Source organism: Rhinolophus hipposideros (genome assembly GCF_964194185.1).
Source record: "Rhinolophus hipposideros genome assembly, chromosome: 4".
In the NCBI taxonomy this organism is placed as follows: Eukaryota; Metazoa; Chordata; class Mammalia; order Chiroptera; family Rhinolophidae; genus Rhinolophus; species Rhinolophus hipposideros.
Window position 1 is genome coordinate 61,959,833 of NC_138050.1, and position 16,705 is coordinate 61,976,537.

General features: G+C 39.7%; 1 protein-coding gene across 2 annotated transcripts in view; it reads right to left on the bottom strand.

The window, feature by feature from the left end:
* PCCA (propionyl-CoA carboxylase subunit alpha) overlaps positions 1-16,705 on the bottom strand; it is a 359,957-nt gene that overhangs the window by 336,886 nt on the left and 6,366 nt on the right. For both annotated transcript variants that reach the window (XM_081046031.1, XM_081046032.1), the window contains exons 2-4: positions 8,917-8,994; positions 425-472; positions 249-317 (exon numbers count right to left, since the gene is read on the bottom strand). In XM_081046031.1, the coding sequence (XP_080902157.1) occupies positions 249-317; positions 425-472; positions 8,917-8,994 (195 nt within the window). The remainder of the gene's footprint in view (positions 1-248; positions 318-424; positions 473-8,916; positions 8,995-16,705) is intronic.

Consider the following 16,705-nt stretch of genomic DNA (forward strand, 5'->3'; position numbering starts at 1 on the left):
AGCCTTAAAACAAAAAAAAGTTAAGACATCCATTGAAGACATTATAATGCTCCCACTTTGCTTAATACAAAATACAAGATTGAGTAATTAAGTCGTTTTTGGTTTTCTTGTTTTGTTTTGTTTTGTTTTTTAATTGTGTATGCCCTTTTTAGGCTAAAGGAAAAAAAAGGGGAATAAAACCTACACATTTCACTTTTTTTCTATTTGACCCAAAGGTCCTGATTTAAATAAAGCAAAAATATACTCACCGAACTAGAATCAACATCACTGTGGATAGCAACCGTCTTAATGCCCATCTTCTTGCAAGTTTTAATAACCTATTTTAAAATACATTAATGTTATCTATTAATAATGATTTATATTTAAAGGGATTTAATAAGAAAATTCAGAGTAAAATGGAAAATAAGATTAAAATTCTACTCACCCTACATGCAATTTCTCCTCTATTAGCAACAAGAATTTTATCAAAAGTCTGAAAAGAGAAAAACACAATATTGTTACTCTCCCTTTGGGACCAGAAAATACCAACTCTTTCCACAGTTAACATTGGACATAATCCTAATAAACATTACTTCCCAGAGTAGTACTAAAAACTACACATATGTTCATTTATAACCAGGCTGCTACTAAACTCATCTGGTAGGATCTGGCCCTATAATTATTCTGCGAAAGTATCAATTAACTAGGTTCAATCATTTATAAGTGAACTAAGAACGTCCACTTGATTTATTTTCTAAATTCAGGGAAATTGTGTCATGAGTTCTTTATCAAAGGAAACTCTGATATAATTTATAGGCTATCTCTGTTGGACTGAGGCATAGCATTAAATGATATTTTCAATAACTCAAAACAGTTACAAATTCTGCTTATATTCAAAGATTCCCAGATCAAGCAGGTTATGCTATTTAAATACAATGTTAAGTTTGAATAGCCATCAAATTTTGAAGCAGCTGAGGCCACATAATAGAAAGAGGAGTTCCATTCTGTAGTTCCATTATGCTGGAGACCTCAATTCTAAGCCCAGCTTTGTCACTTAACGACCTATTTGACTTTGAGCAAGTCAATCTCTATAGGTCTTGATTTCCACATATATACACTGATAGCATTCTTTTTTTTATCCTCTTTAAACTTTGTTTTAATGGGTCTCAAAATTCTGTGACTGATTTTTGGTCAAGTTGTTTCCATTAAAAAGTACTGATTTTTAAAAAGGAACAACTTTTTAACACAAAACACAAAACACAAAAGAAAAAGAAAAAAACCTAAATGGTCCAGGAAACATTCTCCTTTCCTTCTGAAGGTTTTAGAAAGCATTGTAATCATTAACCAGTCTTTTTTTTTACTATCAAACTTAAATGGCCAATTGGGACAAACAGTTCTAAGGCTATTCTTCCACCACTGAATGACTGGGGTGGTCAGGTATAGGGATAATATTCATTTAGCCTTCTGAGCTTTCTGGGCAGGCTTGGTGACTTTGTCACCTCCAGCTGTCTTCTTGTCCACTGCTTTAATGACACCCACAGCAACTGTCTGTCTCACGTGACAAACAGCAAAACGGCCCAGAGGAGGGTAGTCAGAGAAGCTCTCTCAACACTCATGGGCTTGCCAGGAACCATATCAATGATGGTAGCATCACCAGATTTCAAAAGCTTCGGCCATCTTCCAGCTTTTCCCAGAACAACAATCAATCTTCAGCTCAGCAAATCTGCAAGCAATGTGAGCTGTGTGACAAGTCAGCACAGGTGCATATCTGGCACTGATTTGGATCTGGATGGTTCAGGAGAATCACCTGCGCTGTGAAGACAGCTGCTTCCATCGATGGGTCATGTTTGCTGCCACCAGCCACATTGCCATGACGGACATCTTTTACAGACATATTTCTCACAATGAAGCCCCAGGAAGAGCTTCACTCAAAGCCTCATGGTGCATTTCAATAGACTTTACTTCTGTTGTAACATTGACTGGAGCAAAGGTGACCACCATGCCCGGCGGGAGAACCCCAGTCTCCACTCGGCCCACAGAGCAGGAGCAACACCACCAACTGTGTAGACATCCTGGAGGGCTAGACACAAGGGACTGTCAGCTGGATGATTTGCTGGCAGGAAGCAATCCAGAGCTTCAAGTGGCATGGTTCCCCTGGCATTGCCATCTTGATGGGTAATTTGCCATCTTTTGAACCAAGGCATGTTAGCACTTGGCTCCAGCATACTGTCACCATTCCAACCAGAAATTGGCACAAATGCTACTGCGTCAGAATTGTAGCCAATTTTCTTAATGTAGGGTGACAACATCCTAGTATCTCTTCTGGCTTTAAGATGATTCAGTGGAATCCATTTTGTTAACACCAACAATGAGTTGTTTCACACTCAGTGTGTAAGCCAGAAGGGCACGCTCACGGGTCTGCCCATTCTTGGAGACACCTGCTTCAAATTCACCAACACCAGCAACAACAATCAGGACAGCACAGTCATGTTTTTGATAAAGTCTCTGTGTCCTGGGGCATCAATCGTGGTTACAGAATGCTTGCTGGTCTCCAATATCCACAGGGAGATATCAGTGGTGATACCACACTCATGTTCAGCTTTCCGTTTATCCAAGACCCAGGCAGACTTAAAGGAGCCCTTTCCCATCTCAGCAGCCTCCTTCTCCAATGTTTCAACGGTCCTTTAGTTGATCCCACCACATTTGTAGATCAGACGACCAGTAGTGGTCGACTTGCCAGAATCTACGCGTCCACTGTCAATGGTGTTGATATGAGTCTTCCTTTACCATTTTGGCTTAGATTTAGAGGTGGTTTTCATGACACCTCTGTTCTGGAGGAAAACCCAACGCAAAAAAGCTACACTGATAACATTCTAATGGGACAATTAATTTAATAAGGTTCTCTTCCTTCTCTAAAACTATATAGGCCAATCCTTTTTAAAGAAACACACACACAACAATAAGTAATTTGGATGCAATACATTTTAGTATACAATCATTTCTGAGTTAGTGAATTATTACAAGTTAAATGAAACTATAAAAAAGTTTTACTTATATTTTTAAAAGAAAAGAAAAAGTTATATATAATCTTAAAAGCATTCTTGTATAACTTAAAGCAATATTTTAACCCAACAGTGAGTCACAGACTCTCAGAATTGGAAAAGGCCTTCAAAGTCTTGGATTAACCCTTATGTGACACATGGCTTATTCAACCAAACAAAGGCAAAGCCTCTGCCTTAAAAACAGGCAAACTCCTAACTTGATAGAACTCTTAATTTGATATAATCCTGAGTCATTTAGAGCCTTGAACAGATGGGCCATTAAAATACCTTAATCTCACCTCAGGCTTGAGATTGCAAAATCATCTACCTTCCTATACCCAAATGGTCATAAGTAAGCCCCTGGAAAAAGTAAGTGCATATTAAGAAAAAAGTCTATACTTTCTTGCACTGCATTTTAAAGTGTGAATTCTTATTAAATTCTTTAAATTCTTATTAAATTCATTAAAGTGAATTCGTATTAAACACTACATCTGCTAAAAGCAGCACAAACACTTTAAGTTACACATTAAACAACTGTTGTAGTGAATATAACAAATCATGATAACATTATAGGGATTAAGTAAGAATTCCATCTTAATTTCTACCCGACACGCAGAATGGTGGTTAAGAGCCAGTCTAGAGCCAAACTGCCCAGGTTGGAATCCCAACACTACCACATGTTGTTCCTGTGTGTTCTTCTGTGGGAAAGTCATTCTTCTTAACCCTCAGTTCCTGGTATATAAAATTAGAGTAATAATAGCACCTGCCACAAAAGATTACGAGAATATGAACTGTGTTTAGAATAGTGCCTAACACATAATATATACTTCATAGGTGTTAGCTACAGCTATTGTTATTCACCCCTTTGGGCCACAAGCCAGAGTCCTACAAATCAAGAAGTATGATACCCATCTATCAGGGAAAAATATCATAACAAATATTTGCACCTGACACATCTCTATTCAGGGCTTGTGATGGTTAATTTTATGTCAACTTGACTGGGCCACAGGGTGCCAGATTAAACATTATTTCTGGGTATGCATATGAGGGTATTTCCAGCAAGACTAACATGTGAATCAGTAGAGTCAATAGACTTCCCTCCCCAATGTGGGGGGAAGTATTAGCCAATCTGTTGAGATTCTGACAGAATAAAAAGTGGAAGAAGGGAGGATTTGTTCTGCCTGGCTGGTAGAGCTGGAACATCCGTCTTCTCCTGCCCTTGGACGGGGACGTATCTCATCGGCTCCCCTCATTCTCAGAGGCCCTTGGAACTGGACTAGAATTATACCACCAGCTTTCCTAGGTCTCCAGCTTGCATATGGCAGACTGTGGGACTTCTCGGCCTCCCTAATTGTGAGCCAATAAGTCTCCAGATATATCTCCTACTGGTTCTATTTCTCTAAAGAACCCTAACTAATCCAGGACTATTAATGTAGTACCAATTAATACATGAACTCAATAAAGCTAATCATATCACTTAATTTTCCATACATAGGATTTTCTTTTAAATAAATAACATATACATGATTCAGAAATTAAAAGGTCAAAAGGGGATATGCTGTAGAGACAGCCAAGCCCTTGCCCCAAAGGCAGCCTCTATTACCAGTTCCCTGGATATTCTTCCGGATAGGCTACGCATATAAAAGGGTATACAAATAAAGCTAAACCAACTTTAAAACTCCCCCTCTGAATCAACAATTATAGGTAAACATCAAGTGCATTCAATGTACAATGAGGCACAATCACAACAAAATATGTGCAGCGCTATTATACCACTGTGTCTAAGAGTCTGTTACATGCAGAGAAGGCAGACTGATGAGCACGGGTAAAGGCAGTAACACTGAAAGCAGAAGGTAGCACCAAAAACTACATAAAGATCAAGCGCAAAATATATATGGGGAGTGGTAGCAAATAAAGCTAGAGTAAAAGGGCCACATAATAAAAGGACTTATATGCCATTTAAGGAACTGGAACTTTGTCCTGTATGTGGAGAGCCACATATAAGGCACTCTGGAGATACTCTAATGGTGGGGGGGAGAGGGAGACCACCTTTAAATCAGAAACCTGAGTCACTGAAGACATCAAGGCTTTTAGGTACCATGAGAAATAAAGAACTTTGCAGCACCTGTACTAACGATGTCATCGGGATAAGAAACACATTGGAAGTTTCCTGAGGATTTTCTTAAAGTTATTTTCTTTTAATCCATTCCCTCTCTATCATTTCTTTCTTCTTTCCCTTGGCTGTTTAGATCTTCATAGCTGGGTTCTAAAACCACCAAGGACAGACACTTCACTCCATTCAGAGATCAAGAAGGGCTGAGCTGGCCCATTCCACTGGACACTTGGAGGAATAACAGCAGAACTCCAGACACTGAGTCTCTCACCAAACCCTTGAGAAGGGGTACAGCACAGAAGGTAAATCTGTCAGCTCGGGAGAAGGACAGGCCTGACTTTACACCTAGCTTACACTTACTATCTATGGATATTGAGCCTCAGTTTCCAAATGTACAAAATAGAATTGTTAAGGATAATATTGAGCAGCTGACATTTAGGGCACATGATTGCCATATACCAGGTACTGTGAAAAATCCCTTCTGGGCACTATTTAATTCTCATAGTAGTCCTATGAGGTCAGTTCTGATAATATCCCCATTTTACAAGTGAGAAAACTGAGGCTTGATATGGCCAAATCACTTGCCTAAGTCACTTACAAAGATAACTAGTGGTAAAGCTGGAGTTCACACCAGGTATTCATGCCAAAACACACCATGACATGACGTGATCAGAGTATAATGGTGCAAGTTTTTTTTTTTTCTTTCTGAAGATTTTATTGGGGAAGGGGAACAGGACTTTATTGGGGGAACAGTGTGTACTTCCAGGACTTTTTTCCAAGTCAAGTTGTTGTCCTTTCACTCTTAGTTGTGGAGGGTGCCGTTCAGCTTCAAGTTGTTGTCCTTTCAGTCTTAGTTGTGGAGGTTGCAGCTCAGCTCCAGGTCCAGTTGTCATTGTTAGTTGCAGAGGGCACAGCCCACCATCCCTTGCAGGAGTCAAACCGGCAACCTTGTGGTTGAGAGCCCGTGCTCCAACAATAACTGAGCCATCCGGGAGGCAGCTCAGCTCAAGGTGCCGTGTTCAACCTTAGTTGCAGGGGGCAGAGCCCACCATCCCTTGCCAGACTCGGGGAATTGAACTGGCAACCTTGTGGTTGAGAGCTCACTGGCACATGTGGGAATCAAACCGGCAGCCTTCGGAGTTGGGAGCATGGAGCTCTAACCGCCTGAGCCACCGGGCAGGCCCCTAATGGTGCAAATTTTAAACACTGTATTATTAATACCACTTAAGATCACATTTGTTATGGCAGGGCCACCATAGTACCGTGTTTCCCCGAAAATAAGACCAGGTATTATATTAAGTTTTGCTCCAAAAGATGTATTAGGGCTTATGTGCAGGGGACGCCATCCTGAAAAATCATGCTAGGGCTTATTTTCCGGTTAGGTCTAATTTTCAGGGAAACACGGTACAATACTGGCTCACGTCAACTTAAGGCCTACAGAAACTTTCTGGTCTTTCTCTAAGCAAATTACTATTAAATCTTCCCTATTCCCATGAACATACATGGGACAAGTTGACTTGCTAAAACTCAAGTCAAAAAATAATATTTTTAGTAATGATTAAATTTCACCTGATTTAATTTTGACTTGATGTGAGTTACTGATAAAATGTGAAGAAAATAGTCAATGGCAACTTCAGAGGAAAATCAACATAACAAATATGTATTAGCAAAGATTAGGTCCCCCCCGGACTTAAGACAGTAATGATATACAAACCAGTGCAGTATTTAATGAGTGGTTACAAAGACAGCAAGAATCCCTGGAAATAGAGAGGTCCAATTAAATGTACCCCACATGAAGGGCAAGTCTACCAACTTGGTCTGAATATGCACCTGTACTACCAGTCAGTGTGTATCACAGAATTTATGACTGAGGACACTACATTTTCTCCACAAATACCTTAGGCAAAGGAGATGCAAAGATAGCAGGCAGCAGATTTGATTTCAGATATTTACGAAAAAATATGTACCTGCTTAGTGGATTCTAAGGGAAGGAGACTCTTTAAAACGTCCTAAACCAAGATAGTTATACACATTTATTTATTTTCAGTAATTATCAATGGCCACCAATGCGATAAGCCAGTTGGCTATGCCTGTAACCTATGGGGTTGTAGAGAAAATAAGTCTCAAACCAAACTCTGCCACACATATACATTTACTAATAGACATAACAATCTTAAATTCTGCTGCATAAGCTCAAGGAAGTCTCAATTTCCTGCACTTTGTAATGCCCCAACAGCCTGCATGAAAGCTTCACCTGAAGCAAATGCATCACTATTCTGATTTGACTAACCATATTGTCAGAATCAGGTTAACAAGAATCCCTAACCCAGTGGCAGAACACATGACTATTTCACGTAAAAGTAAAGAATGAAAGGCCAGCTAGGTTGTTATAGACCTCTAATTCAGGGGCTGAGAATTTCTGTAATAGCCAAAACACATATCGTGAATATCACTAATGTCATCAATAAGAGCCCATTTCTAACACCTACTATGCTAATGAGAAAGGCTATTGATGTTTACAGGAGAAAGATGTCTGAACCGCTTGTAGTATTTCCCCTCCCCACCCCACCCTTGATCGTGGCCTCTTAAATAAATGCTAGCTAACCAGTTCTACAGTGTTCCCAATTAGGAAAGCTGATTAGCTCTAAATGGGAACTGAACACATGTGTGCAGAAATGTACATACACAAATGCACCCCAAGGCATACTGTCTATGCTGAAGCTTTTATATTAAACTATAGATTTCATAACAGGGAGTTTATCATAGCTAATTCCTCTGGACCTGTGCCATCCAATAAACTAACCACTAGCCACACGAGACCACTGAGCACTCCAAACCTGGCTAATCAAATTGAGATGTGCCAGAAGTATAAATTATACACTGGATTTAAAAGACTTGGTACCAAAAAAAAAAAAAAAAAGAATGTAAAGTATCTCATTCTCACTGATACTTTTTATGTCGATTATATGTTGAAATAACATTTTAGATACTGAATTAAAATGTATTATTAATTTCATCTGTTTCTTTTTATTTATGTGGCTATTAGGAAATTTTTAATTATACATATGCCCTGTAACAGTGTCCACATTATATTTCTATATTTCTATTAACTGTGATGACGGAGACCTTTTCTTTCTCTAGATCTGAGTAGTTTCGTATACTTCAACAGATGAGTTAGAAGGCATCTCAGCTATTTCACTGTCAATCATTCATGTCAGTTCTACTTTCATGAAATTCAACTGGAACCATCGCAACCAAAATTCTTCTCCTGCCCTCTTTGATGCCTTTGTCACACTAAATCGTGTTTTAACTCTAATCACCACTTCTAGTTCCTTTATCTCTATCACAAGCCTCAAACATTATCATATATCAGGATTTTAATTGGAATTCCCTTGTCCCAAAATTTACAATACACAAATTTGCCTTCAATCAAAACAAATATTGTAAATATTAAGTAAATGGAAAAAATAATAGTTTAATCAAAAATCTCTCAACTGCCCAGTCTTTAAGAATACTGTATTAGTTATTCTGCTAAAAAAAAGGGAATCATTGTAAAAGTATTCAATTTTTGGTATAGATACAAATACAAAATTAAAGACTCAGGTTGTGGCCCACAATGAAAAAAGGAACAAAGATTGAGCACCTATAATACAAAACCTATGTTAAAGCAAGAAATCATTACACAGCATTAATAAAATTTAATCTGTCCACTGAACACAGAGTGGAGACAAGAAAGCAAAACCACTATAATTTGGCTGTGGAAAGTTTTTTTAAAATACTTACTTTTTCATTAGAATCATATCCCGCTGAACAGAGATTACGGGACACCATCAAGTGCTGTCTTGAACAGTGTGAAACATGCTACAGAGAAAAAAAAAGAAATAAATTACAGGTATTTAAATGGGTTTTCTAAAACATTTTTTCACAGTAATGCTTCCAGTATGCTTCTAGCTAAAATGTTTTATTAATCAATATATATAGTTCTAAGAAACATGCCACAATTATGGAAGGTAAATCATAACCACAGACATCCCCTTAGCATGCAAGAGAAAGCAAAGGCATCATAACAATCTCCAGAAAAATATAATAAAAGTCAATGAATCAAATAAAATGTGAAGACAGGTCTTTCTTTCTGATCATGGCAGAATAAGAATGTCACATACCACACAGAACTTTATATAACATAAAACAAGTCTTGGCTTTCAAGGAGCTTCCATTTTAAGTGACCAGAAAATAAATCAATTTGTATTTGCTGATGTCTTGAACACGGTTTCTTATTTTTTTCTGGTACAAAAGCGGTTTGGCAGATAAAAGGGAAAAAGTAATACTAATAAAAATCAGGTAATCAAGTTCACTTCTAATTCATTATTTATAAATGTTTGTGGGGAAAGCATATCTTAAGGACTTAAAACATTAAGAATAATCACTAATAAAAATTATGGGCAAGGTTTAGGAAAACAATTTACCCAATAGTCACTGATAAAGCTAGACCCAAAAAGGAGCAGGGAGGCAAAACTGCTACCTCCTAGAACTTTCTAAGAGGATAACAACTCAAAAAAGTACAATGTTTTTGTAGCAACGTTTCTAAATGAACTCAAGGATTTATACAATTATTTTTTAAAATATCAATCCCCAAATTACAAAATGTAACCTTTACATAAAAGTGAATAGATACAAAAGACACACTTTACAAAATCAAGCCTACACTACCAAGTAAAGGACTAGTGAACAATGAACTGAGAATGGGAAGAAAACTATTACTCTGTCCTCTTAAAGAGCAAAACTTACTCTCCTATCCCTCCACGCATCCCTATGAGTTCAAGAGTATCAGCCGTTATTTAAAAAATGAGAAAACTGAGTCTCAAGAATTTTAATTTTTCACAAGTCACAGGGCTAGGCTGTAATGGTTACAAGATTTAAACACAGGCCTGTTAAAAGCATTCTGAAGTTTTTTATTTTAAGATAAAAATAGTGGCACCTCTCACATTAACACTAATGTCTATGCAAAGATATGGTTTGGGGTGAAAAAACTACAGTTTACTAAGAGGATTTCACCATTCCCTATGTGTTCAAATAAAAATTCAGTCTTCCACTGCCTTCAGCAGAATAGCTATAATTTAGCAACTTTACTCTTACATCCACTAGGATAAAGAATATTCCTTCCCCTAGAAAGCATGTCTTATGTTGATTGTTTTAGCCAATACAGAAAAACTAGGAATGAGAGGCTAAAGCTACCTCGAAATTTCTCACATTTATTTTGCTGCAAGGTAGCACTACGATATTTACACAAGAAAGCATATAGTATACCAGCTTCCTATCAATTTAATAAAATGGAACACAAAATAGATTCCACTTTTTCTCTACTACTATAAGGTACATAATGGTCTGTTGTGGGAATATGTCAACACATCCTTTCACAAAAGGCAAAATCATACATATGTCTTTAATCACTAACAAATAAAGAGTATAACTGATTCCTGGTGGAAAAAAATCAACTGTGAGTCTTCCATAGACAAAACACAATCTGGGACAGACATTTTAGGTATTCTAATCAGCTTTGGAGAAAGAATAAACAGTGGCATTTAGGTCTGGGGTAGGGAACACTTCCAAAAGTAGCATACCACCTGGGAAAGAACTCTGGGAGAGGAAGTCAAGAAACCTCAATTCTAATCCTAGCTCAGCCTAACACTATTTCTACAACTGGAGCAAACCACTTTTAACCCCCTCTGCTCTCTAAGAGATTCAAGCTTAGATGACTTTTCTCTAGGGTACCTTATTAACCTAAACCACTATTATTCAAAAAAACAAAGCTTAGTAAAAGGGTATCTAACATACGCAAGCATTTGATGATTGTTGAAGGATATGCAGTTAATCCCAACCAAACGTGTGGGCCAAGAAGATAGAAGCACGGATCTCACTTACTGCGGAACTACTCTGAGAATAAAAAAACCCGGGGGGGGGGGGGGGGGCGGGGGGGAGGGGCGGAATTTAAAAACCACGCAGCACTACGTGGTGGAAATAGAGCTAATGATAGATGATATTTGAACAGCGCAGGGGTTAGGGATGTCCAACCCTGCACTGTTGAAAATCCGCGTTTAAGTTTTGACTCCACTGTGGGCCCTCGCGTCTGTGTATTCAGTCAACCTAAGACGTTTTCCATCTGCGGTGCGAATGCCAAAGGACTGTTTTCAGTGCACGGTTGGTTGGATCCTCAGCTTTGAAACCGCCATACAAAGGGCCAACTATATTTCTTGCAAAAAGCTCCACGTATAAGAGGACCTGCACGGTTCAAACCTGTGTTGTTCAAGGGTTAGCTGTACATAGATTCTAATAAATATGAATTACACATTAGGTTTCTAGCATACCTTTGGAATAAAAACCTCAGGATTCTACTAGATGGGCTCATGAAGAATAGACTGAGTTACACTTGGCCCAACAGGAGATTTCTGAATCCCAGAACAATTCAGAAACGTCTAAGCCACCAAGTTCTAAGAAATGTTGGGTTGGCTGACTGGATGCATACTATGTTTCCTTTCAGGAAACTACGAATAACATAAAACATCTATGCCACACAATTCTTAAAACTAAACCAACTCTGTTATAAGTTACACCTGGCCAAAATGTAGGAAACCATGTAGCACTATACCTAAGTGATCAAAACCTTTTTGGAATCTTATTAGTATTTAAAAATACTTGGTTCTGAAGATCTTAGGGACTGTATTTTACCACCATTATCAAAAAAGAAAGCATACAGCTTGTACACATGTGAATTGGTGATAATCTGGTCCAAACTTTTAAAAACCATGGATGTCCCTGGTCAGCCAGGTAACTAAAAGTGAAAAGCAGACAAAACTGTAAGAGCAGAACAAGTACTAAGGAGAAACAAGGCCTTGGGCCTTTCCCACAGTGAGTATGGATTGGTTTGTAGTCAGTTCCATAAACATTCTCTTTGTTCCTATTTACTCCTAGTGGACTTTCATGGAAATTCAAAGTTATAAAGAATATAGGTCAAAAATCAGACAGTTTTGTAGAACTACAACATAATTTTTTTTTCCCCTGCAGGGAATAAGTTGGCAGAAATCTTCTAATTTGGACTTATACACAGAATTATGTATGTTGTTCTTCGTTAAGCATATAACTGGCTACAAGCCCAGTCCAAAATTCTTTTAAGATACTTCCTAGCAACGAGAGTTCTAGAGAAAACTTTAATCAACTCCATTTATAAAGACTATTTAGCCTATCATAGTCAAAAGGAGAAAGGTCAGCATGTGCAAAATGACTTCCCAATAACATACTGCATTAGTTATCTTCTGCAAGAATAAAGATTTCCTATATTTTCCACACTTAGAAAGGAAATGCCTGCTAACACATGGGAAGTAGCATGACCTTCAGAGTCACAAGACCTGGGTGAACTCTTTGCTCTACTGCTCCACAGCTATGCAACATTGAGCAAATCATTTCTCTGGATTCCTGTTTCCACCTATAAAAGGTAGGTGATGACACCTCCCCTGCTTTCCTACAGAGTTGTTAAAAGGATTAAAGAAGCCTTTATAAACTATAAAGCACCAAGGAAACGTAAGGTATTATACACAAAAACTAAACCTAATTATGCAGGAAAAATCCCCTTCTTTCTTAAAATCATACCAGACCATTGGGACTTACCTTTAGAGTAATAATGTAGTGATTAAGAGCTCTGCTCTAGACTCAGACAGATTTTGACCTGGGTTCCAATGTTGGCTCAAACATTTCTTAAATATACAGGACATTTCCTCATATATAAACTGGGTGTAATAACAGTACTTATCTAGCACATAGGAAGCTATGAGGATTAAATGAGAATGTATAAAATGCTAGCATGGTTTTGCTATCTTAGAATAAGCATACAAAGTCATCTAAGCTTTTTTAACAAACAAAGGGTGAAATGTACAGCTTTTAGACAAACTGGATACCTTCTTCCAGCCATTGGAAACGGGGGAAACGACTATCCTTGTCTAAACTAAGATAGAACCTACTTTCACATTCTAAATGTGACCTCATGTGCACAGCCAAAACTGATAAAATCCAGTAGCAATTATCTTAAAGAACAATTTCAACACTAGATCTACAAAAAACTATGGTTGCTCTCAACATATCCACAGTGGATTCAAGTGAATAACAGTAAAACTAATCTGTTAACAGGTTAATTCCTTATCAAGATGCTGTGGGGACAGAGCCCCAGAGAGCAGTTTCCAGGCTCTCGGCCTCACGTGGAGGGGTGCTGGCTCAGGTAGTAGATGGCCGTCATCTGTGGCTAGTTGGCCGTCAGCTGTAACCAGTGAGCCATTGGCCACTAATATAACTGCCGTGGCTACGCTAGCAGAAAATGGGGGCTAGCAAGAAGATGGTGGCTGAGCTAGCAAGAGTGGATTGCAGAGAGGCGGATGCCGCCAGTGAGACTATAGTGGTATGACTCCTCTATCTGTGGCCCGTGGGTGTTCCTTTTTGGCCTAGCCATATCCTGCGTTCTTATGTGCAGAGCAGAACCAGAGACCCCGCAGGCCACTCCACATGACAGAAGCCCAGGAAGTCTGGCTGTGCCCAGAAGCACTGGTGATGCCCTGAGAAACCCTGGCTGTGTCCGGGGGAACTGGTGGTACCCTAAGAAGCCCAGGAAGTCTGGCTGTGCCCAGAAGTACTGGTGGTGCCCTGAGAAACTCTGGCTGTGCCCATAGAGAATGGCAGTGCCCTGAGAGCCCTGGCTGTGTCCAGGATACTGCATCCACCTCCAGGCTCCTCGCACAGGGCCCCTCACGGAAGACGCTTGTCGCGTAGATTGTGAGGCGAGACCCTGTAGGGGTGGAGTGTGGGGACAGAGCCCCAGAGAGCAGTTTCCAGGCTCTCGGCCTCATGTGGAGGGGTGCTGGCTCGGGTAGTAGATGGCTGTCAGCTGTGGCTAGTTGGCCGTCAGCTGTAACCAGTGAGCCATTGGCCACTAAATAACTGCCGTGGCTTTGCTAGCAGAAAATGGGGGCTAGCAAGAAGATGGTGGCTGAGCTAGCAAGCCCGGATTGCAGTTAGCATGGCGGGTTGCGGACAGTGTGGATCCTGCTTCCTGTGAGACTATAGTGCTGCCAGCGAGAATATTGCAGTATGACTCCCCCATCTATGGCTCCGTGGGTGTTCCTTTTTGGTCTCACCATGTCCTGCGTTCTTATGTGGGGAGCGGGAGCAGAGACCCTGCATGATACCCTGCACGACACATGGCGCAGTGAGCAGGGTCCCCTGCACGACAGATGCACTCTGCTTTGAATAAGAAACTATCCTCAAAACTGAGTCAAAAGAGCCATAAAATGATCTTACCAAAATAAAACTAAACCTTGGTTGGTGCTCCAACTTCAAAATGTCCAGGTGAAGGTCCTCTCTTCCACATTCCACTACGCAGAGCTAGGGAGCATCTGCTGAGTACTTATTGCAGCTTTTTAACAAACCCAGAGGGACCTTTTGAGGGAATGCCCTCTAAAAACACTAATCGAAGTCAGGTTTTTTCACTTAATTAACCACAGCTTTTTCTTTCAAACAGACATTAACTATGTATTTAGTCCTCAGGACCTCACTACCATGTTTCCCCTAAAATAAGACCTAACCAGAAAATAAGCCCTAGCATGATTTTTCAGAATAACATCTCCTGAACATAAGCCCTAATTTGCATTTCTTGAAGCAAAACTTCATATAAGATCCGGTCTTATTTTCGGGGAAACACGGTAGCCGGATATCCTGATCTTCAACTGTTTACCAAGACCTTCTGTTGAAAGTGAGGCTGAACACCTCGTATTTGAGGGAGGGGATCCAATGTCACGATTATCAGGCTCTGCTTCCATAGTAAGCCGGAGCACCAGGAAACTATACACATCAACTCTGAAACTTCACTGTCCCACTATGGCTCTTCTACCGGGCCATTCCTCCCAGCCCTGTAGCCCATGTTGTTGGTGCCCATCCAAAGCCTCTTCACCAGTCAGCACAGAGTCCCATCGCAGGGGTAATTAAGTAATTAGGAAGTGGCTCACACCTACTTCCTAGTCTGGCCCGTTTGCTTCAATCAGACTGAGGTTCTGCATCAAGCCAGGGAGCTCCCCCTCGCTCAGCCTCCATTCTCACGTCCAATGACTCCCTAACATGGGGTTCCAAAGGCCGACCCCTTTGCCTCAACATGGGACCAATTTGGTAGTGTAAGCTGTGTTTCACAACTGGCTGTCCAATGTGGCAGCCACCAGCCACATGTGGCTACTGAGTACTTGAAATGTGACAATTCAAATCCCAATGTGCTCCGAGAATAAAATACACATCACACTGGAAGACTTAATACCCAGGGGAAGAAATGTAAAAGACCTCATTAACAATTTTTTAAGTTCCATTTTGAAATATTTTGAGTATATTAGGTTAATATTAGTTTCACCTTTTACTTAAGTGGTAGATAATTTCAAACTACATTTGCAGTTCGCATTATTCTTCTATCAATGCACAATCTACAGCCATGCGTCTCAAGCTTCCCTGAGCATCAGCACCACCTGGGGGGCTAGTTAAAACACAAGGCAGGCCTCCACCCCCCCAGTTTCTAACTTGCAGGCCTGGGGTGCTGCTGGAAACTTGCATTTCTAACAAGTTCCCAAGTAATGCTGCTGCTGCTGCCACCGAGAACCACTGCTCCAGAGTTCCTCAGGGGATGAGACTGAAGCTAGTCTCCAACTGGGGCCCCTTCCTTGCTTAGCTTTTACTCCGCGGCTCTATCCTGTTTGTGTCACTCTTCTCTTGACCACCATCTGCACAAAATCCCTTTTCAGGCTCTGCTTCGAGGAAACCGACCTATCCCACCTCCACAGAACTATTTTTACACAACTATAACTTTCATAAAGTGCCAGATTAACAGCAACCAGTGAGATGGGAAATATCACTGCATTTTTTTTTTTTTGTAAAATGAGTAACAAAGAAGGTACTTATTGAATTGCTAGGACAAGGTTTGTTCATCCTGATGAACAAATGCTCTTTACTGTAAAACACGAACAGCTTTATTGCTTAGCGCATTCCTCTTTTCCATTACTATTATGAAGCTCAAACTAGTTTTTGTGCCAAAAACATATAAATTTCCCTTTTCTCTTTTTTACTAAGTTGGTTAATATGGTATAATAAAGGTGCTGAAGTCATATTAAAGTTTGAATCATGGATCTACCACTTAATTGTTGTGTGACCTTGGGTAAGTTACTTAACCTCAGCTGTAAAAAGGAGAAACATTTGAAGGTGATTTGATGATCAAATATGAACACAGCTCCTTTCTCCTTTGCCATTTTCAGTTAACCCCAGAATTATCTATCAACCTGAGAAAGTGGTTTCCGACGACTTCCTCTGTCCCACACCCATTACATGACCCCACAAATGACAAATAAGATCAACCATCTTCTGTATGTTATAAATTCAATCCAAGTTTTTAATGTAACTATTGTCTTGATCTTCATGCTTCAGCCTTCCTAATCTCTAAAACACCACACTATTCAGGGGCTTAGGTCAGTGACTTCAGAGTCATTTTTTTTTAATTGAGATA